This window comes from Diceros bicornis, chromosome 2 (genome assembly GCF_020826845.1).
Source record: "Diceros bicornis minor isolate mBicDic1 chromosome 2, mDicBic1.mat.cur, whole genome shotgun sequence".
NCBI lineage: Eukaryota > Metazoa > Chordata > Mammalia > Perissodactyla > Rhinocerotidae > Diceros > Diceros bicornis.
Genome location: NC_080741.1, coordinates 53,680,080 through 53,703,128, shown reverse-complemented (window position 1 = coordinate 53,703,128; position 23,049 = coordinate 53,680,080). Strand labels below are relative to the sequence as shown.

Genomic DNA, 23,049 nt, shown 5'->3' with positions numbered 1-23,049 from the left:
TAGGTGGCTGCCATGCCCAGTCGGCTTCTGGCTGCCAGGTATTGATCACAGTGGTGTCGGGTGTGGCAGGGCAGCCAATGGGCATGTCAGGCCCCTGGGAGGTGCATTGCACAGATAGAGCCTCTGAAACCTGAGGCCCTTGTCCAGTCTGTGCCTCCTCCCCTTTTGGAGCAGTGTCCCTACCTTCACACACGTCTCCAGTGTGACAGCCCTGGGAGGCAGAGCAGGGCAAGCCTTCATGCCCCAAGCAGAGTCCCTGGCTCTGTGCGCCCCTTCTCATCCGTCAGTATGTCAGCACACAGTAGGTGCTCAGTAAATGTTGGCTAAAATAAAAAGAATTTTAAAATAGGCAAAGGATTTGAATAGATATGTCTCCAAAAAAGATATGCAAATGGCCAATAAACATGAAAAGATGTCCAACACCGTTAGTCATTAGGGAAATGCAAATCAAAACGACGAGACACCACTTCAGACCCACTAGCATGACTATGATCAAAAACGTGCCATAATAAGTATTGGTGTAGACGTGGAGAAATTGGAATCCTTATACACTGCTGGTGGGAATGTAAAATGGTACAGCCAAGTGTGGAAAACAGCCTGACAGTTCTTCAATGGTTTAACATAGAGTTACCACAAGACCCAGCAATCCCACTCCTATGTACGTACCCAAGAGAATTGAAAACCTATGTCCACACAAAAATCTTTACACAAATGTTCATAGCAACATTATTCATAATAGTCAAAAAGTGGAAACAACCCAAATGTCCACCTGCTGATGAATGGATAAACAAAATGTGGTATAGCTGTAAAATGGAACATTATTCAGCCAATAAAAAGGAATGAAGTACTGATACATGCCACAACATGGATGACTCTCAAAAATATTATGCTAAGTGAAAGAATCCAGATGCAAAAGACCTCATTCTGTATGATTACATTTATCTGAAATGTCCAGAATAAGCAAACCCAAAGAGACGCAAAGTCGATTATTGATTGCCAGGAGCTGAGGAGAAGGGGGAGAGTGCCGGCTAATGAGTATGGGGTTTCTTTTGGGAGTGACGAAATTGCTCTGGAATTAGATAGTGGTGATGATTGTACAACTCTGTGAATATACTAACACCCACTGAATTGTGTACTTTAAAAGGGGTGAATTTTATGAGACAGAATTTGTGAAAATAAATTAAATTTTAAAATATTTATTTATTTTATTTTTTTTTGTGTGTGAGGAAGATCAGCCAGGAGCTAACATCCATGCCAATCCTCCTCTTTTTGCTGAGGAAGACGGGCCCTGGGCTAACATCTGTGCCCATTTTCCTCTACTTTATATGGGACGCCGCCACAGCATGGCCTGACAAGCAGTGCATCGGTGCGCGCCTGGGATCCGAACCCCGGGCCGCCAGCAGCGGAACGCGCGCACTTAACCACTACGCCACGAGGCCGGCCCCTAAAATATTTAAACAAGCCTAACAAAAAAAAAGTCAAAAGAATCTCTATGGGGTTGGGGGATGGAGGTCCAGAAATACTAAATGCTTGTCCAAGGTCACAGGGAGAAATGATGTCAGCCCTGTGGATGCAAATACGGTGAAAATGACACTAATAGCTCCTGTTTATTGAGCACACTCATTCTGTGTGCCTGGTGGTATGGAAGCCTCTACATGCATTATCTCATTTAATTCTCACCATAACCCATGTGGCAAGTGTTATCCCCGTTTTACAGATGAGGAAATGGAGGCTCAGAGAAATGAAATGACTCGCCCAACAGGCATTTGAACTTAGATCAGTCCGTCTCCAAATGGTGGGGAAAATGATTCTGTGTGACCTGCTTCTTTTGTTGTTATTGTTGTTCTGGTTTTTTTTAACACGGCACTTGGCTCTCAATGCAAGAAGGAAGACAGGAGTGCAAGCTCCTGCTGCAGCTAACAGGCTGTCAGGACCCAGGGAGGGCCTACTCTGGTTCCCAGCTCCACTCTGGTCCCCAGTCTGGGATCCTGGCCTTCTTCAGGGGCAGATGCTGGTGAGTAGCCTTCAAGAAACTGGCCCAGGAGAGTCTGGGGTAACTCTCCGTGCTGGGCTGCTGTTCCAAAGGCAGGAAACACAACATGTGCTCAGGCCAGGGGTGTCTGCTAGTTCTGGCCCAAATTCTTTAGGGTTTTGGATAAACAAGGACTGCCCCTGTGCAACCTTTCTGCGTGTGTACCCCTGGGCCCCAAGGGCCAGGCCCCAGGGACAGTCCCTTTCTACCTAGCATGTGAGAAGCCCTGGGTGTCTGTGCCAGGTCCAGGTCAGCCATGAGTGTGCCAGGGGCATTGCTTCACCAGGAGCTTTTTTAATCACCAAGAAGCAGCTTGTAGGAAATGGTAAAGGGGGACCTCTGAGGTCCCACAGCCTGAGCTCAATCCCTGCTCAGCTACCTACTGGGTGGATAACCCTGAGCAAGTCACTTTACGTTTCTGAGCCTCACTTTCTTCATCTGTAAAATGGGAATAGTAATGCATAAGATTATTATATGACTCTTATAAGCCCACCTTATAAGATTGATGAGAGGATTAATTGAAGTGATGCATGGAAAGTGGGGGCCTGACTCTACAGTATTAACCATTATTACACTTATGGGGGTCATGGACCAGAATCAGAAAGCCTGAAGGCTGACCCCCAGAGCAGCACACATATCTGTGCACTTGTATGCGTGCACACCTTCATATGCCCACACGCTCACATGTTGCGTGCACGGCACGTGATCTTACATTCACACTTTACATCCATATTCACATATAAACTCACAAGCATGTATCCATTGATGTGCATGTACACATGCACCCACCCACAGACTTTATATATGTGAAGGCAGACTCTGGCAAATACGCCTGCATACACATGCAAATGCACACTCGCCTTCTCGTGCATGTGAACACACGTTCCTGAATTTGTATTCATTCACACACGCATGTCCACATCTGTGAATTTGTTCCTCTTCGCAGGGCCACCAGCTCCGTGCTGGCCACAGACCAGTGGTGGGAGAGCTTCTGCACTGTAGGGCAGTCAAAGCTTATTCCTGGGTCCTCCAACAGGCTCGGCAAGTTCCCTCCTCTGTTCTCTCGGCCCAGCATGTCCTAGCCCTCTCGCCCTTCAAGGTGCAGCTCAAAAACAACCCCTGCAGGAAAGCTTCCCTGATGCCCCAGCCAGAAAAATCTGCCCCCTCTAGCTCTATTTTTCCACGTCAGCCTGCCTGGTGTTACTCTCGTCTCTCCAAGAGGGACCCTGAGCTCTGAGAGGACAGTGATCATGGCTCATTCACCCTGGTGCCTCCTCCTGATGCCCAGCACAGAGTGGTGGCTCTGGAATAGAGGTTGCATTGAAATGAACCATGCTGATATGCGGGTATCGCAGGTTACCCTCTTATCTCTGCACAAATCAGTGCCCAGAGGAGCCGGCAAAGCTGGGGCCTGTGGCTGCTCACCCCCAACCCATGGGCAGACCCTGGGACTCCAGGCTGCACTCTACACCCTTCCTAGCACAAAATTCCCCAAGGCCCGCACACAGGCACCACCTCCAGCCCCTGCTGCCCTGACCACTGACCACAGCCCAATTCTGAGAGCAAGAGCCCTTTCAGACTGGACAAGCCTGGGGGCAGATCTCAGGACTTGCTTTGTCTGCTTTAAACAGACGCTTCCAGCCCACCGAAGGAGGCAGATTTTCCAAGGTGCTTGAAGATCTGCCCTCAGGCAGTGCTTCTTAGAGCCTGGTCCACTGTATCAGAAGCACCCAGGGTGCAGGTTAACGCAGAGTCCTAGGCCCACACAACCTTCCTGAATCAGAACTGCTGAGGTGGAGCCAGGGAATCGGCATTAACAATAAACATTCCAGTTTAGTCCTGGTTAAGGGTCTAAGAGCCACATTGCCCAGTGCAAATTCTGGCACCACCATTTACTAGCCCTTAGGCAAGTCCCTTAACCTCGCTGAGCCTCAGTTTCCTGATCTGTAAAATGGGAATAATAAATGGTGCCTACCTCGTGGGGCTGCTGTGGGAGTAAATGAGATCATGAAAGTGAAGTGCCCGGCATAGTGCCTATGTGGACTCAACAGATGTGCACTATTAGCAGCACAGCCACGTTCTCACGCCTGGGGATTTCTGAGTGAGGGGCAGAGCCTTGAGGTTTTCCCATGGGGAAGGGCCCTGTGGAGGTCTTCTGAGCAGCAGGAAGCCTTTGCAGGGCAAGGCCCTTGCCCAAGACACCCTGCCACCTAGTGGTTGGTATATGGGACCATGCCCAGCTCTCCTGCCTCCACCCAGCTGAGGTCCAAGGCCCGCTTGCCATAGCTTCCACTCTGCCTCCTGGCCTGCTGGCAGCCTCCCTCCCTGCCCTGCTGCCCTGGGAGCCTAACCGGCTTGGCATGAGCCCTGGCACTCCCTCCAGCTTTGTAATAAAATAGCCGGCTTGGGTCAGCTTTCCCTGGCAGAGAAGCCACCTGACCCAGAGGGCAGGGTTGGGAGGGGAGACGCCTGGGGAAACAGTTCCTTCAGTGACCAGCAATTACAGTCTGGTGCCGTCTGGTGCTCTCCAGTGATCACTTGCTCCCCAAACCAGGTGACCCCCAGGAAAGAACCCTTCTTATTTGCTTCCTTCCTTTCCTAATCCTTCATCATTCATCTATGCATTAATTCCTTCAATATTGAAATGGCTACTGTGTGTCAGGCGCTGGGGCTCAATAGTGTTCACCAGAGTCGGCAAACTTTTCTGTAAACGGCCAGTTAGTAAATATTTTCAGCTTTTTGGGCCAAACTATTCTGCTCTTGTAGCAAGACAGAAGCTGTAGACAGTATGTAAACAAATGGGTGGATCTGGCTGTGTTCTGATAAAACTTTATTTGTGGACCCTGAAATATGAATTTCATAGAATTCTCGTGTGTCACAGAATATTCTTGATTTTTTCCCCCACCCATTTAAAAATGTAAAAACTATTCTTAGCTTGCAGGCCATACAAAACAGGCAACAAACAGCCAGTGGGCAGTAGCTTGCCAGCCTGAGCTTAGCCCTCCACACTAAGACCACAGAGTGTGCCACGCCCTGGTGGTGCCAATACCTCTAACAGAATTGAGGCCTTTGGAGAGGCTCAGCTCAACCACTGCAGCCTCCCAGAGTCCACTCCCTCAATGCCACATACGTTCTCTGTGGTTTAGATATGGGGACTCTCAGGTCTCCCTTGGGACCAGAAGCTTTTTGAGGGCAGAAACATCTTCAAGCATTTGGAGTCAGAAAGTACCTGGGTTCAAATACCAGCTTGACCATTGCTAGCTGAATGGCCCTGGGTGAGTTATTTAACATCTCCGTGCCTCAGTTTCCTCATCTGTAATACCTACCTCATGGGTTGTTGAGAGGATGACAGAGTTAATACATGCATGTACAGTGCTCACGCGAGTGCCTGACATGGAGTTGGTGGTCAGTGCTCGTTCGCTCTCATCGGTTCCTTCTCTCCCACTCCAGCATGGCTCTGGGCACAAAGGGCATGCTCAGTCTCTCCTTGATAAGTCCTAGCTTCCAGAATGAGGGAAAAAGTCCCCTGACTCCCTGCCCAGGGGCAGCATCTGTACCTAGACTCCTGGGAGGCTTTGCCCTCTGGACTTAGCTTGGAGTATTTCCCTTTTGGCTTTTTTGCCCCCAGTGAAATGACCCCCTTGTCCCTCCCAGACTACCCACCTGGATGCCCAGGGTTAGGAATATGAGGACATGAAGAGCTCTTGGCTGGTTCTGCTCCAAGGAAGAGCTGTAGAGGAGGAGGCTGCTTGGCTGGAGATAAAGGAAGAGGGAGCCTACCTTACCAGCCAGCCCAAGGTCCATGAGGGTGGGCAGGCTGCCCAGGTCAAGGCCTTGGGCATCTCAGCCATTAGGCCAAATAGCTCGACCTTCCAGCACTTTGCTCTCCTCTCTAGGTACACTCCTCTCCCAGGTGGGTGCCTGGTCTGCTCTGCCCTCCAGAACAGCACCCCACCCTCCCCCTCCAAGAGCCTCTATTCCCTTATCTGGTTTCATTCTTTCATAGCCTTTATCACTATGTGAAATTTTATTATTTGTTTACTAGGATTTTCTTCAGTCACCTTTACACTAGAATTTAAGCTCCTTAAGGGCCAGACTTGTCTGCTTTAATCCTTATGATTACCCTCACAGAACAGAAGGACAGATAATATCTTCTATTTAATAAGTGAGCACACTGAGGTCACCCAGTTAGTGAGCAGCAGAATGAGGATCCAGGGCCAGGTCTGTTTGACAGTCAAAAGCTCACATTCTGAACCTCCACCATAAGACAGAGCTTGATTAATCTGGCAAGATGGCAGGAGATGGGGGGTAGTACACAGGCCTTGAGCCCGACAGTCTGTTTCCAGCAGCAGTAGCAGCAGTAAGAGGTCAGGAGGCATTTGGGGGAGTCCTAGGAACCTTCTCTCCTACTGTTGCAGGAGGCAAAGCCAGGTGGGCTTCACTCCTGCCTTCTTGGAGCTCATGGGCTGTTTAGACAGAGATACGTGTCTAGTCTCTTTACTGCAAAGCCAACTGTGCTACAAGCTATAAAGGGTTACAAAGCACTTTACAGGTACTGTCTTAGTCTGCTCAGGCTGCTGTCACACAATACCATAGACTGGGTGGCTTAAACAACAGGAATTTATTTCTTGCAGTTCTGGAGGCTGGGAAGTCCAAGATAAAGTGCTGGCTGATTTGGTTCACGGTGAGAGCCCTCTTGCTGGTTTGCAGCCGGCTGCTTTGTATCCTCACATGGCAGAGAGAGAGTTCATCTCTCTCTTGTCTCTTCTTATAAGGGCACTAACCCCATTCATGAGGGCTCCACCCTCAGGACCTAATTACCTCCCAAAGGTCCCACATCCAAATAGCATCACATTGGGGATCAGGGCTTCAACATATGAATTTGAGGACACATTCAGTCCATATCAGGTGCTGACTGTGGTACTCAGGAAAGTCAGGACAGTGGGGCCTGGGAGGACCAGGGGCGGGGCGGGGGTGCCACCAGGGAAGGCACTTTGGACAGACAGGGCTGCAGAAACAAAGGCCAATGAGATAGGGGCTGTTTGAAGAATGGTAAGGGCTCCGAATGGCTAGAACCTAGAGGGTGTTGGGAAAGGGCAGTGCTGGTGTAAGGTGGTTGAGAAGGTAGGTTGGGGTCAAATCACGGAAGGCCTAAAAGAGACTGGGAAAGATTGGGCTGCCTATGGCTGCACAGTGGATAATAAGACCAAGGACAAAACAGCTGATTGCGTGTGTTGGGCGCTTTACATTTTACAGAGCACTTCCTGATCACTCTTCTGTTCTGTCCTCACAGTTGGTAGCATGCAGGCAACAGCAGCAAGTTTAGGATCAGGAGCCTGGGGTCCGCTCCACCCAGGTACAAGTTGTGTAGATTTGAACAAGAAGCTTCACATCTCCAAGTCTCACCTTACTCATCTCTGATAACATGGCCCAATGCTCAGCGCTTTAGGAAGGATTACACAAAACCACTCATGTGAAAATGCTGTATTTAACTTCTGGTCCTCAGTTCCTTCTCTGTAAATTGGGGACAATTCCTATGCAGCCTAATTCAGCGGGCTGTGGCTTCGATTTTGTAAGCAAAGGCCAAATGGCAAGAATCTTATTAATGAGGCCAGGGAAGTTAGTGTTTCTTGACTGGTAGGCTGAGAGCCTCAGAGAAAGGTCTTCGGCTACCTTAACAGTGTCTCTTAGAACTGATCATAGTTTATAACTTACTTGGGACAGGTAAGGAATAGGCACAGAAAGCACACAACCAAGTACAAAACAGAGAGGCGATGCGGCGCAGGAACACTGACGTGCCCGCCGCCGGCCCACTTAAAGGGCCCGAACTTCTCGTGTCCCGCCTCCGCCGTCCCAAAACCACCAATCAGCGAGCGAGCGGCTCCATGGCGCTATCTTCTCGCGACGAAGCCGGCTGGTGGCGGCGTTTCCTTGTGACGGAGCCCAAGTGCCGAAGCTATGGGCAGTCAGGAGGTGTTGGGCCAGGCGGCCCGGCTGGCCTCCTCCGGTCTGCTCCTGCAGGTACTCTCTGCCCGGCCGGCCCCAGCTCACCCCGCAGCGGTCATTGGCGGGGTGGCGGCCCTGGGGCCCTTGAGAGCCCGCCCCGGCGCAGACCCAGTTCCGGCGTGAACCGCGCTACGGCGGGCTTCGACTGAAGGCAGGGGCGGGGGCGCCTGCCCCCGGAGTTGGAGACCTGTGTACAGAGCCTGGCTGGGAGACTGCAAACCAGCCACCTTCCGTCTGAGCATTATGTTGGTAGTAGGAGAGGGTTAGATCATGTGGCAGGGGTGCCTTTGGTGCTCTAGAGTCTGATATTTTTAAGGCAAGGGATTCTTTTTCTTCATATCCCACCCCGGACCCTCAAACACCTTCTTCAAACTCGCTGACTGCCATTGAGTTCAGAGAGACAATATGGCATATCTAAGAACTGGGACCTGGGCTAGGCAGGCCTGGATTGAAATCCTGGTTCTACCGTGTGCTTGCTGCATGACCCAGAACAAACGACTTCACCTGCTAAGCTCAGCTCCTCATCGGGAAAATGGGGATAATAATAGTACCTAGTTCTTAAGGTAGCTATGAGGCTTGACTGGGGTCATTCAGATAATTGCACTTAACACAGTACCTGGCTCTTACTATGCACTTAGTAAATGTTGGCTGCATCTTCTGACTATATAACCTTGGACAAGTCACTTCCTCTTCTTGCCTTAATAGTCGTCATCTTTCAGGTATGTTGTATGCCAGCTGGTCCAAATGGTATCTAAAGATGGTTTTAGCTCTAGGAGCTAATCATTCTAAGTCAAGTGGCTGGGTTTCTCTATGTCTCATCTTGAGCCATTGAACTCTTACAAGAATCCTGAATCCACCCTCCCCCTTATTTTAGAGAGGCAGCATTTCACTTGGAGATTAGGAGAAAGAACCAGGTGTACTTTGGCTCAAGTTTGGGCCTTGTCTCTTGCCAGATGCCTGCCTTTGTGAAATTCACTTAACTTTTTTTTCCAAGCATCAATTTCCTCATCTTAAATGAGAACAATAATGCAACCTCATAGAGTCATTAGGGAGATTAGATGAAATGCCTGTTAAGTGCCTGGCTCGTTATAAGTACTTAAATGTTAGCTATTTTTATTATGTAATAAAGATTTTTTAAATGGTCATTGTAGGGATGAAGAGAGATAATCTACGTAAAGGATGTAGAAGATTGCCTTGCATAAGACATATGCTTAATAAACATTAGCTATTCACCTAACCCTAAATTTGGTGAACCCTAAGTTTACCTAGTTTTTTTTTTTTCTGTCTCACAACATAAGTAACAGTTCAGTGCTTTATGCACAATGCTGATCGTTCGACTTTTGATGATACCTTACCATCCAGATTGGCTTCATAAAAAGAAAACATGTCTTAGCAGAAAACACCCTAGGCTAGGAGTTGGGTGACCTGCTCGTATAAGGTCAAGCTGGGTCATTTGCTTGCTGTGTGACATTGGGCAAATCACTTTGCTCTGAGTCACACGTGCTTCCTGTGTATTTACCCGGGTGCTTTTAAAGGTCAAATAACCGACAGTTGTGCAAGAGCTTTTTTTAAACTATAAAGTCCTTTACAAAGTTAAATGAAGACTGTTGCTAATAAGGGCCACTATGTGGAGCCAGTACTCAGTAGCATGAGCAACCTCAGAGCTTCATTAACTCAAACCTTTATTCAAACCAATCAGGAGATAAGGAGATAGCCTGAGATACTAAGTTTTTTAGACAATGATAATTTGGGCTTTAAAGCTAACATAACTGTGTGTATGTGGTTTTTTTAAAATAGCCGTAATCTAGGTTTCTTGAGTGTTTTAATTTGGTCTTTTATGCTTTCTCAAATTATAATGCAAACACTTGAGGTAGCTATTCAATTACATTGTATTCTGCAAGAATTTGAGAGCTAATTCTCTGTCTTAACTCTGAGCTGGCCATAGTGAAAGTATTAATGCCTTTCATTCGTATGTATTTTTCAAAAATGATTTCATCTCTATGATCTCGTTTATCAACCCTATGAGATAGGTAGCCTCATTTGAGAAAGGTGGAAATTGAGGCTTAGAAGAATTAGAAGATGATGGGTTTAACAGCTAAGTGATGAGTTGAGATTGTCAGCTGAGTGCTTTTTCCATTAAGGGCTCCATGAATTGGCTTGCAACTTCTAAAATTGAGTATAGAATTTGATGTGTATGTATATAAGTATGTACCTGCATGTTTCTAAGGAGAGCTACAGAGCTTTCATCAGACTCAAAAGGTCACCTTTGACTCCATAAAGGCTAAGATTGTGTCTTGGCTTTGGAGACCTTGTTGCTCTGTGACACTTCAGGGACAGTGTTAAACTGCACTCTCCCTTTTTGGTCATACCTTTCCCTGGAGATTTTTAGACCATAGTAATCCATTGGCATTTTGATTGAATATTTCAGATTGCAGCTGATCATGAGTAACTCTGAGAGAGCTTGACATAGAAATGATTTGTCATTTGCTCTGGAATGCGCTTGAGTTACCCTTGAGGTACTGCCAGGATGCAGAGGGGGAATGAGGCTTGCAACCCAGCCAGCATCCCCATTTAACAACCTCATTTAATTGTAACCTCTTGTCTCTGTCTCAGGGGAAGAATTCTTTGCTCAGGTGGTTTTCTTGAATTGACAGTTTGCAAGTCTCAGGATGTATCCCTTTCAAATGGCAATAGTTGGCTTCTTTCCCTTTCTCCCCTATTTTATATTATCTTATTACTGCAGTTATCATTTAGAAGGTGTTTCAGCTCCTCTCGGGAAAGTGGCACATATTCAGTAAATACAGCCTTTTCTGTTTCCTAATTGAGAAAACTGAAGTTCAAAGAGACGGGGGCTGGCCTGGTGTCACAAGCGGTTAAGTGCGCATACTCCGCTTCGGCAGCCCAGGGTTCGCAGGTTCAGATCACAGGCGCTCACCGACGCACCGCTTGTCAAGCCATGCTGTGGCGGCATCCTATATAAAGTGGAGGAAGATGGGCACAGATGGCAGCTCAGGGCCGACCTTCCTCAGCAAAAAAAAAAAAAAAGAGGAAGATTGGCATCAGATGTTACCTCGGGGCTGATCTTCCTCACCACAAAAAAAAAACTGAAGTTCAAAGAGATTAAGTGTCATTATCGGTATTCCCAGATATTTATTACTAGGCAGAGATCTAGATTACTAGATCCTTTGATTATTCCTAGTGACTCTGCTATACCCTGCAGGCTCCCACTTGCGAAGCGTGTGCTATTTCTAAACAGGCTGGAGGGAGGGGCAATGTGAAGCACTAACTAGAATTCTCTTTCTGCCTCCTGGAGTGCCTGACTTTAGACCCGAAGAAATTCACTGAGTCTCTTGGGGCCTCCGTCTTCTCATCAATGAGTCAGGGAGACTTCGAGTGCCTTCCTGAGTTCTTTGGCCACTGCACAGGGGTGCCAAGAGACCCAAGGAATGAAATTTCAGAATAAATGCAGACAGCTTGAGTGTTTTAGAGAGGATCTCCACAGCAAAGCTGCTGTTTGTCATTACATTAGGAAGAGCAGCCACATTGTTTTAATTTCAGCAAAGTAAACATCCCCCACATAATTTATTCTTATATATTTTTCTTCTTTTTCTGTAGGTGTTGTTTCGATTGATCACCTTTGTCTTGAATGCATTTATTCTTCGCTTCCTGTCAAAGGAAATTGTTGGCATAGTGAATGTAAGGTAAGAAGGGATGTATCCTTTCATTGTCCACAACTCACATCCCTCATCAGGTTTTCTCCAAACTGTGTGCCTGTGTGTCACCCTTGGATTTTAGAAGCATAGACCTTTACCAGAAGCAGAGTGTTGTAGCAGTGGGCTGAGGAGGAGCATGCTGGGGTAGAGGAATGAGCGGGTGATGTTGCTTGTAACGGACCCATGGAGTGTTTTCCATTAGCAGCCTCCAAACGCACATTTCTCTACCAGCTGTTCCCGTTTGCGTGCTCTTAGAACCCAGGAGAGGAGTGGGAGTAATTCATTGCAAACCCTGTCTCGGGTATAATCCTGTGTTCTCATCCTGCTGACAGCAAAGGAAGCAGGAATCCTGCAGTTCGTGAGGATGTGCTGCATAATTGCAGGGCTGGAACAGCCACCTTCCTTCCCTGCTCAGTGAGTTTTATAATTGGAAAATGGGAGCTGGGATGAGAGCTTGAGTCCTTATTGTTAGTTCCTTAGAGACTCTTAGAAAGCTGACTTGCTTTGTCTTTTAGACTCAGTTTTTTCTTCTACTCTCCTCCTTTCTGTTCAAGGATGCCCACACATATTCTGTATTCACTAATGACACAAAAGTATATGAAATGATGGCAGTGCTCAGAATAGCTCAGCTTCTCAGGTGTGTCTTCATGTCCTGATAAACAAGACAGTATGTCCCAGACAGCATTTCACATCTCTTACCCACCAAACATGCTCTTGGCTCTGTTCTCGGAGCTTAGTGAAGATTCTCAAACTTGGATGGGCAGAGGAATCAGCTGGGGAGCTTTGCACTGCTGAGGGGCCCAGGAATCTGCATTTTGACAAGCTCCTCAGATGATTTTGAAGTAGGGACCATACTTTGAGAAGTACTGTTTTAAAAGCAGGGAGGAAGAGGGCCAAATCTTCATAGGTGCTCAGACTTTAAAGCAGTTGGGCTTCTCCCCAGCTGCTCTCCCCCGGATTGGCAGGTCCCTGCTTTGACAGCCCTTGTCTGGCCTGCCCCCTGATTAACTTATGGTTCAGTCGCCTCTTCGGCAATGTTAGACAGAAGCACTGGGTAGCAGGATGATCCTTGGACAACTTCAGCCTTGGGCCGTCCCCACACTGGCTTCAATTGCCATGGCCTGGTGAGGAAGGGAAACCTCAGCTACTCCTCGCTGAGGTGCAGGAGGGTCCACCTAGGTGCTGCCCACCTAAGAGGTACGCACACCAGCCTTGCTGGCCTGGGTTGCAGCAGCCTCTGGAATTGCTGCCAGCCTTATTGCCTGTCCTGAGATTCTTTTGGCCAGAGCCTTCACACAGTAGAGCCTCAGCTTCTCTCACAAGGGCCACTGGGTCACCAGTCTCAGGGTGACCAAGAGGTCCCTTTGCTGTGTGGGGTTATATCTGTTCCTTTTCTCCTCCTTATGGTCAGAGCCACACCTCTGCCTATAGCCACGAAGACTGCAGGCTTTGGGGGCCACTCCGGCAGTTTCTATCCTGGGCATAATGATCTGTCTGTAGGCACACACTCAGGTGTCCCTTGTTTGGTTCCTAACTCTGTTGTTCGAGTAGATCAGACCAGTGAGAGGTCCTGTAAGAACTCAGCTGCCCTCCACATCACCAAGTGTGATTTATGACCAAGACTTTTTCTCCTCCCCGTTGCTGGCAAAATCTCAGAAATTCTCTCTATGAAAAAACTAAGGACCTTATTGATTTCTGCTTTTCCTTTACAGGCTAACACTGCTTTACTCGACCACCGTCTTCCTGGCCAGAGAGGCCTTCCGTAGAGCATGTCTGAGTGGGGGCACCCAGCGAGACTGGCGCCAGACCCTCAACCTCCTGTGGCTAACGTGAGTTGTGCTTTGGCAGCAGACAGTTTCAGGAAGGCAAGTGTAATAAGAGTTATGAGTTAACAGCAACACTTGCCTAAAGTTGAATTGTCTCCAGGTTTGGTTTCTCAGTGGGTTTCTGGGGATTTGGTGTGGGACAGGAAGGGGAGAGCGTCTGTGCAGAAGGAACTTCTTGGCTGTTTTCTCTCTGGATGGCCAGGAACCGGGAGGAGGCTCCAAGTGGGGGTTTCTAGGCCAGGTTTCTGGCCCTATCTCTACCCTTTGGAGGTTGTTTCTGCTGTTCCTGATCCCCACTCTGGGCCCGACTGGGCCTGTGCCATCTTTTTCATTCCTAATCTTTTCCCCCTGTAGTATTTTCTAAGCTTTTAACAACCACTTAGTCTTAGTATTTTTGTGTGTGTGTGAGGAAGATTAGCCCTGAGCTAACATCCATTGCCAATCCTCCTCTTTTTGCTGAGGAAGATTGGCTCTGGGCTAACATGTGTGCCCTTCTTCCTCTACTTTATATGGGACGCCACCACAGCATGGCTTGACAAGTGGTGCATCAGTCCATGCCCGGGATCCTGCAAACCCCACACCACCACAGTGGAGCACACGAACTTAACCGCTATGCCACTGGGCTGGCCCCAGTCTTAGTATTTTTTGAAAGCTTTTTAGGGGTTTCATTATATCTTTCTTCAGTTTTGTTATGTTGATTTCAGTTTGAGTCTTTTAGAATATTCTTGAAGACCAAGTACCTCGGCTGAGAATTGTAATGGCTTTTCTGTGGTTAGATCCCTGCAGGGAGGGCTGGTGGTTGTGATTGTTTCCCAGTGCTGCCTTTGCATAACTCCTCCTTTTGCCTCATGGAAATGACGGTCATAAGGGCTGGTATGGGTTCATTTTACTAGAGGAATGACTGTGTAACTACCCAGTCATGTTTAAGTGCTCTGTGGTACACATGTGAAGGGATACTGTGCACTGGACTGTTGGTTACATGGGTGCAAGAACCAGCTGTCTTTCAGTCATTCTAAGTGCAAACAACAGACACGCACTTTCTGGGAATTTTGCTTATCGAGTCAGTGTAGCACAGGGATAGGAATGCAGGCTTTGGTGTTAGATCAGAATTGGGTCCTGCTTCTGCCCTTGACTCTGTTCATGACCTTGGCCAAATTACCCAGTGCCTGTCAGCCTTAGTTTCTTCATCATTTAAATCGGGATAATGGCAGGATCGTTGTGAGGTGTCAGTGAGATAAAGGGGGTGAATCACAGTGCCCGTGGTAAGTGCCTTAATAAATGGTAGCTATTTTTATGATTGTAACTCTATTTCTTTTCTGTTCAGTGTTACTATTTTAATATAGTTTTATATTTATTTTTATATTTAGCATATTAAAAAACATTTTTTCCCTTTTCTAGAGTCCCCCTGGGTGTGTTTTGGTCCTTGTTCCTGGGCTGGATCTGGTTACAGTTGCTTGAAGTGCCTGATCCTAATGTCATTCCGCACTATGGAACTGGAGTGGTAGTGTTTGCTCTCTCGGTCGTGGTGGAACTTCTAGGAGAACCCTTCTGGGTCTTGGCACAAGCACATATGTTTGTCAAGCTCAAGGTCAGTGTGCCTTCTGCTCTGAATGGGAAATGTGAAGAAAAAGGGAAAGAGTGGTTTTTTAAAAATATTTTGTAGGAAAGAATGGTTTTTTCACATTTGTGTCTAAAAAGATATTTGGAAAAAGGTAACATGATTAGTGTAGTTCATTCACTTGAAATTTGGCAGATGGGCTAGGCTAAAGTTTACCTCTGCTATACTGTTAATGAAAAGGAGATTTGCTGGGGCCAACCCCGTGGCTTAGCGGTTAAGTGCTTGCACGCCGATGCTGGCAGCCCGGGTTCAGATCCCGGGTGCGCACTGACGCACCACTTCTCCAGCCATGCTGAGGCCACGTCCCACATACAGCAACGAGAAGGATGTGCAACTATGACATACAACTATCTACTGGGGCTTTGGGGGGAAAATAAATAAATAAATAAAATTATAAAAAAAAAAAAGGAGATTTGCTAATAGGGAAGTTATTAGTTTAAATAAGAACTTAATAGTACTGTGAAGATTTTTCAGATTTTTCTAATGATTCTATTTTTAGTTGTATATTAATATTAACTTTTCTCTTCATCTTTTAAAATATATAATTTGATATGTACAAAAGAATATATATAACAATTTTGTAAATCTTAAAGCATGATAATATATGGATGCTCCATGAACCTACCACCCAACCCAAGCAGAGCATTACCCATACTACGTCCATACGCCCCACCCCCACTGCCAGGGTAACCACTCTCCCAGATTTTCTAGTTGTCATTCCTTTACATCCTTAGTTTTTCATAATATTTGTAAAGTGCCCCCTTTATCACATGTTTGCAGGTGATTGCTGAGAGCCTGTCGGTAATCCTCAAGAGTGTCCTGACAGCTTGTCTCGTGCTATGGTTGCCTCACTGGGGACTGCACATTTTCTCTTTGGCCCAGGTGAGAGTTATGGCTTTTAACTTTTGTATAATCTCTCTTTCTCCATCTGGTTTTTTCTTCTTGTTCCCGTTACTATGTGGTTTACATTTGCAGTACTCATGCTTGTCAGGAAGGCTGGAAGCTCTAGACAGACGGTCTTCACACTACTTCTCCTGTGGCTGCCGTGTCCATCCTACTCCACGCACCGACACCACTGGTGTCCCCAGGGACCCGGTGAGGGCCGCACACTAGGCCTCATTGCCAAACAAAAACTTGAGACATTCTGTTGGCAAGACCTTATCAAACTGATCTTTGATTGTTTGACTGCCTTATGGAGGAGAAAAAAAGGCAGTAAGGGGGTGGGGTGGGAATCAAATTACATGTGTGTTATTTTCCCTGGATTTCAGTCAGTTGTTTTCAGAATAGGAGGAAACTGCCAAGCCTGTTTTAAACTTAGATTGAAATCTCACATAGTTCAGAGGGTGTGAATCAAGTCATCACAGGCACATTTTCAGTTTTAGCAGTTTTGGCTTCATATACATCTTATCATTTTCTAGTTCTAGTTCATATTTCTAGTTCTAATAAAAATATAACTAGAGTACAAGTGCTAATTTTAAAAATGAAACCTAAGATCAGATAGTTATCAGGACATCTTATAGTACACAGCAGTTTATAACTTTTCTTAATGTATAGGAAGATAAGTTAAAATTCTTAGTAATGACTTATGTGAAAATCTTTACCATGTCCTAGGCAAAAAACTATAAATATTTTTGTGAAACACAGAAGAGCCGGATTTAAAATTAATAGAATAAGAATGAGAATTGCCTCCTAAAAGCAGTTTGCAAACAGTTACATATTTTAGAGAAGTTATTTGTGATTGTTTTTGCCACATTTTATTAGATTTGAAGTACAGTTCCCAGCATTCATCATTGTTTTTGATGCACTCTCCCTAATAGGACAGGAGGGCCCTGAAGACGCCCAGTTATTGGTTGACTCTTCTTGGGAAAGGCACTTGCATTATGACTTTCTGATCGTCATACCTCCCACCCAGGATACATCATAGGTCGTAGGTCAGCAAGACCAATTCTGAGTTTATTTGCTTCCTTATCATAAGACTTCTGAGAGGGGCCGGCCCTGTGGCTTAGCCGTTAAGTGCGCACTCTCTGCTGCTGGCGGCCCGGGTTCGGATCCCGGGCGCACACCGACACACTGCTTCTCCAGCCATGCTGATGCCATGTCCCACATACAGCAACTAGAAGGATGTGCAGCTATGACATACAACTATCTACTGGGGCTTTGGGGGAAAAAAAATAAATAAATAAAAATTAAAAAAAAAAAAAAGGCTTCTGAGAGCTCTTCTCCAGTACATTCTCTGTCAGTGTCTGTGTGAGAGGTCTGAGAGCCAGCAGCACCTCATCTCAGCAGGCAAGCCCCTCCCGGGGCTCTGGGATTCCCCCTTGTCCAACTTGTCTCCAGGTTCCTCCTTAAACGGCCCTTCACCCCATGGCATCATATGTCAAGTAAAAGGGTCACTCTAGAATATATAAAGAATTCTTACAACTCAACAACAAAAAGACAAAGCACCCAAAAGTGGGTAAAGGATTTGAATAGACAGTTCTCCAAAGAAGATATGCAAATAAATGGCCAATTAGCACATGAAAAGATGCTCAACATCATTAGTCATTAGGGAAATGTAAATTAAAACCACAACGAGATACTACCTCATACCCGTTAAGATGGGTATCATAAAAAAACAGAATAGGGGCCCAGCCCCATGGCCGAGTGGTTAAAGTTCTGCGCATTCTGCTTCCGCAGCCCCAGTTCCTGGGTTTGGATCCCTGGCGCGGACCTACTCCACTCTCCAGCCATGCTGTGGCAGTGTCCCACATACAAAAAAAAAATAGAGGAAGATTGGCACAGATGTTAGTTCAGGGCTAATCTTCCTCAAGCAAAAAAAAAAAAAGAAGAAGAGGATTGGCAACAGATATTAGCTCAGGGCATCTTCTTCAGCAAAAAAACAAAACAAAACAAAACCCCAGAAAATAACAAGTGTTGGTGAAGATGTGGAGGAATTGGAACCCTCATACGTTGCTGGTAGGTAAAATGGTGCAGCCGCTGTGGAAAACAGTTTGGCAGTTCATCAAAAAGTTAAATGTAGGACTGGCATATGAGCCAGCAATTTTACTACTTGGTATATACACAAAAGAATTGAAAACAGATGTTGAAATAGCTTGTACATGGATGTTCATAGCAGCCCTATTCACAATAGCCAAAAGGTGGAAACAACCTAAATGTCCATCAACTGATGACTACATAAACAAAATGTAGTCTATCTGTACAATAGAATATTATTCAGCCATAAAAATGAAATACTGATATATACCACAACATGATGAACGTTGAAAACATTATACTAAGTGTAAGAAGCCAGACACAAAAGGCCACCTATTGTATGATTCCATTAATATGTAATGTCCAGAATAGGCATGTCCATAGAGACAGAAAACAGGTTAATGGTTGCCAGGGGATGGGGGAATGGCGAGTGACTGCTAATGGGTACAGAATTTCCTTTTGGAATGATGGAAATATTCTGGAATTAGATAGTGGTGGTGGTTGTACAACATTGTGAATGTACTGAAAGCCACTGAATTGTATGCTTTAAAATGGTTAAAACGGTCAATGTTAAGTTATGTGAATTTTTCCCTAATAAAAAAAGGGAGAAGGATCGTGTAGTTAGGATGTGCTGCATGAAGACTACCCATAGGTTGTTACTATTTCCCAGGCTCTGGTCAGTGGGAAGATGGAGGGAGGCTGGGAAGGGAGCTGGAAAAGGTACTTGTCACAGAGAACCTTTGGCATCAAGTGGCGTGGCACCCAGCAGTGCTGCTTGTCTTAGAGGGTTTGTAGCCTTAAAGAAGAAGAGTGGTGGTGGATGGCAGGCTCTGTCCTCCGGCATAGGTGGGGTGGAGAGCTGAGGAGCCTAAACCAAGACTCCTCTTTCTCCTTGCTCTGTGCCTTTGCTACAGGGGCAGCCTTGGTGTTTCTGGACTAAAAGCAGGGCCTGGAGGTCTCATTCCTCCTTGAGCTAGTGTGCGCTGCTGTTCTCAGGGGGTAAAGAGGGTAGAAGGGAGCTTGTGAAAAGGGACTCTTTGGATACTCCTCCTCAATCTGCAAACAAAACCCCAGGCTGCCATTTTGTCCCAGATGGGCGGAGGGAGGGTGGGCCTTCTTATCACCCCATCTTCCCTCCCCCATCCTGTAGTAGCTCTTACCCTGCCCATGCCCTGGAACAGAGGAGAGAGCCAGCAGCTCAGTTCTGCTTTTTAATCATAATGTCACAGGTTTCCAGGGTTTATGGAAAATCCCCAGCCCTAGATGACGGCAAGTCCCTGGATATTAGCACAGCCAGGACACATGAATCCTCACAGCATGTTGTCCTGGCAGGAGAGCCATTCCTTTGGCCACGTATGAATCTTTTGAGAACATGTCTGACTTTACTGTGGCAGTTACACTAGTGGATGTCTCGCATGGAAATTAGGTTTTCCCGGCCGGAAGAACTTCTGTTCTCCCAGTTGGGTAAAGTGTTTGGAATACTTTCCCCAGAGAACCTGCAGTGGAGCTGGGTCTTAGTGAGTAGTGCTGTTTTCCAGAGGGAGGCATTGCTCAACAGAAGGTGCAGTTCATTAAGACAGTCTATTTCTTGATTGGCCTTTGAGGTCAAATTTACAGGTATATCTTAATTATGCCTATATTGAAACAGTGTAATTTAAACCCATTATTTTCTTCCTTCAGCTTTTCTATACTACAGTTCTGGTGCTCTGCTATGTTATTTATTTCACAAAGTTACTGGGCTCTCCAGAATCAACCAAGCAACAAACTCTTCCTGTCTCCAGAATGACCGATTTGTTACCCAATGTTATGAGAAGTAGAGTAAGTAATGCATTTTGTCTCCTATCGTTTTAATCACAGATGCTGGTTATCTCTGAGAGAAAGAACTACCACTTTATTGTTTATTGTTACAATAGTAAAGATAATTTGATAGCTCATATTTATTGAATACTTGCTATGTGCTAAACCATGGTTTCTAAATCTTGGCACTGTTGACATTTTAGGCTGGATAATTCTTTGTTGTGGGGGCTGTCCTGTGCATTGTGGAATGTTGAGCAGTATTTTTGATCTTTACCTACTAGATGCCAGTAGCTACCACTCTCCAGTTGTAGCAACCAAAAATGTCTCCAGACACTGCCCAGTATCCCCTAGGGGGCAAAATGGCCCCCAGTTGAGAAGCACTGTGCTAGGCCCTGTGCCGAATGCTTTACATGCCTTATTTAATGCTTACAACGACTCGGTGAGACTGACCTTACTATTTCTATTTTAGGGTTGAGGAACTGAGGCTTAGTGACTACATACCTGCCCAAGGTGAGGGTCAGAGCGAGGACAGGAGCCGGGAGTGGCTTGAATCCCACCAGAGCCCAGGCTGTAACCACTGTGCTCCCCTCTCTCTGTTCTGCTGGGTCTCTTGGTTTTTCCCAGGATTGACCTCTGGCACAGACAGTCCAGAGTGCTGACAGAGCAGGGATGACCCCTGCACAGTTCCTGTTTTGTGTGTGTGAGGAAAATCAACCCTGGCCTAACATCCAATGCCAGTCCTCCTCTTTTTGCTGAGGAAGATCAGCCCTGAACTAACATCTGTTGCCAATCCTCCTCTTTTTTGCTGAGGAAGACTGGCCCTGGGCTAACATCCGTGCCCATCTTCCTCTACTTTATATGGGACGCCGCCACAACATGGCTTGACAAGCGGTGCGTCAGTGCGCACCCGGGATCAGAACCTGTGAACCCCGGGCCGCTGAAGCAGAGCACGTGCACTTAACCACTGCACCACCGGGCCGGCCCCTGCGCAGTTCCTTTATCCAGTGTCAGGCCAGTCTTTCAGGGGATTCACTTTCCCATGTAGACCACTGAGGATTCTAGATGCTGATGTGTGGGAGTGAGGCATAATTTTTCTCTGCTCCACTCTTCCATTCTCAGTCCCTTTGACTTTTATTTCCTGCCTCTTGTGGGGTCAGTGCTGCTGTCTATGGCCTGGAGTTGCACATGTGATGTTATACTGCACTGCCCCTGCCCAGTGCTGTGTGAACTGCTCCCTTCTGTGCTGACCCACTTTCCCTTTTTCCCGTACTTGTTTGCTTGCTGGATGTGGTGCACTTAGTTGAGGTAAGGCTTTTTCTGGACTTCCTCTTATTCCTCTTTTGTGATTACTTGAAACAGTAGTGAAATATTTGGGACTTAAGTCCCAGAACTTACGGAATCCTATTATACAACTTTTCAAGAAAAACCAGATATTATGTAACAAAGCCAGATATGTTCTCATTTGTTAGCGAAGAGTTCTCCATTCCGATCGGCTAGATCTTACCTTTAACCTACATCAACATGTCAATTTTTGGATACCATGGTGCCTCATCTGCTGGCTTAGAGGAGTAGGATTCAAGATCACTTCTCTTGCTTGGAGCTTCTGCCACCTGGCCACAGAGTGGGTCTTAGAGTGCAGAAAAATCTCCCTGCCCTGAGTCCCAACCTGTACCAAGCCTGGCCAGCTTTTTATACTGAGCCATCCCTGCACCCCAGTGTTTTGGAAAGGAGCATTTGGACTGTTAATACAGGCATGGAGAGAGAGGGTGAAGAAGAGAGTCTGTCAAGTGTATACTTAACCTTGTGATGGGCTCAGAACTCCGAGCTTCAGTTTCCTTATCTGTCTAATGGGGATACTAAGAGTACCTGCCTCCTAACGTGGTTGTGAGCGTCAGATGAGACAGGGCATGTAAGGTGCCTAACACTGTGGCCTGGCACAGGTCGGTGTCCGTAAGTGACAGCTGCTACCCTGAGAGCAGGAGCAGTGCCACTGGAACATCTTCACAAGGCAAACACTGATGGCACTGGTGTGAGAGCTCAGCAGTTGAATCTGGGAATCTGTCCCGAAATTACCCATGCTCGTACTGCTGGGAGAGAAGCCTTGACCATGAGGAGGGTGTGTGTGCCTGTCATACACAGTGGCACCATTGCTGCGGACAGGCAGTCGGAGCACGGTCCCATGCTGAGTGCCCTCTGGAGTACAGCATGTAGCAAGGTGATTGCTGGGCCTCAGGGAGCTTCCTGTGCGTGTGGGAGGCAGTAGGCACAGATCTGAAGCCTGCAGAACTCTCTCCAGACCTCAGGGTCCTCATTTTAAGGGGAGATTGTTGGCCTGCATGACCTGTGAGCCCCTCTGAAGACTTCAGGAGTTCTGTGTAAGTACTTGAATTTGGACGAAGAACCATTTATAGTAACTGCCATTGACTGCATGCTTACTCCGTGCCTGGCGCCATGCCAAGCACTTTATGTGGATGTTTGTGTTTCATCCTCATAGTAATCCTATGAGATAAATACTGTTGTCTCCATTTTACAGATAAGAAAACTGAGGTTCAGAGGAGTTAAGTGACTAACCCAAAGTCACACAGCTCGTTTTCAACCAACTTCTCTCTAACTTCTGTCTGTGGACTAACCTTCGTCTATGTGTTTAACCTCTATGCTATGTAGTGTTCCAAAAGAAATTGGCTTATTGACCAAAGTAGTCATTTATTTACTTAAAGATTGGGAAGTTCCAGGTAGAACAATCCATTATTCAAGTTTTGTTTTTTTATTTTTAAAAGAGAAAAGAAATGAGATGAATCTGAATGCACTGGATGACTTTACTGCTGGCAACATGCCTAACTTGACTCTCCAGAGCAGCTTTCCACACTAGGGGCCCCCTCATATGAAACTGGTCAAACATTTACATTCAAAATCAATTTGACCAAATTGGGAGATTTCTTTCCTACTCTTGTAGAATTCCATCTTCTTTAAAGATACTTATTTAGCCTTAAAATAAATTAATGATACCTCAAATAATGTCTGCCTTTTATATCTTTTATATTCTTTGACACTTCTGAGTGATTTAATTTCAGAGATCTGCTAATA

General features: G+C 46.3%; 1 protein-coding gene across 3 annotated transcripts in view; it reads left to right on the top strand.

Annotated features, from left to right (window-relative positions):
• Positions 1-7,950: 7,950 nt before the first annotated feature.
• The window catches only part of RFT1 (RFT1 homolog), a 34,466-nt gene continuing 19,367 nt past the window's right edge, over positions 7,951-23,049 (top strand). Inside the window, exons 1-6 of one of the 3 annotated variants that reach the window (XM_058561112.1) lie at positions 7,951-8,053; positions 11,654-11,739; positions 13,464-13,580; positions 14,976-15,165; positions 15,976-16,077; positions 19,849-19,986. In XM_058561112.1, the coding sequence (XP_058417095.1) occupies positions 7,991-8,053; positions 11,654-11,739; positions 13,464-13,580; positions 14,976-15,165; positions 15,976-16,077; positions 19,849-19,986 (696 nt within the window). In that variant the 5' untranslated portion in view covers positions 7,951-7,990. Of the gene's footprint in view, positions 8,054-8,290; positions 8,758-11,653; positions 11,740-12,083; positions 12,166-13,463; positions 13,581-14,975; positions 15,166-15,975; positions 16,078-19,848; positions 19,987-23,049 lie in introns of those variants that run through there. The other 2 variants (XM_058561103.1, XM_058561121.1) reach the window with 2 other exon arrangements.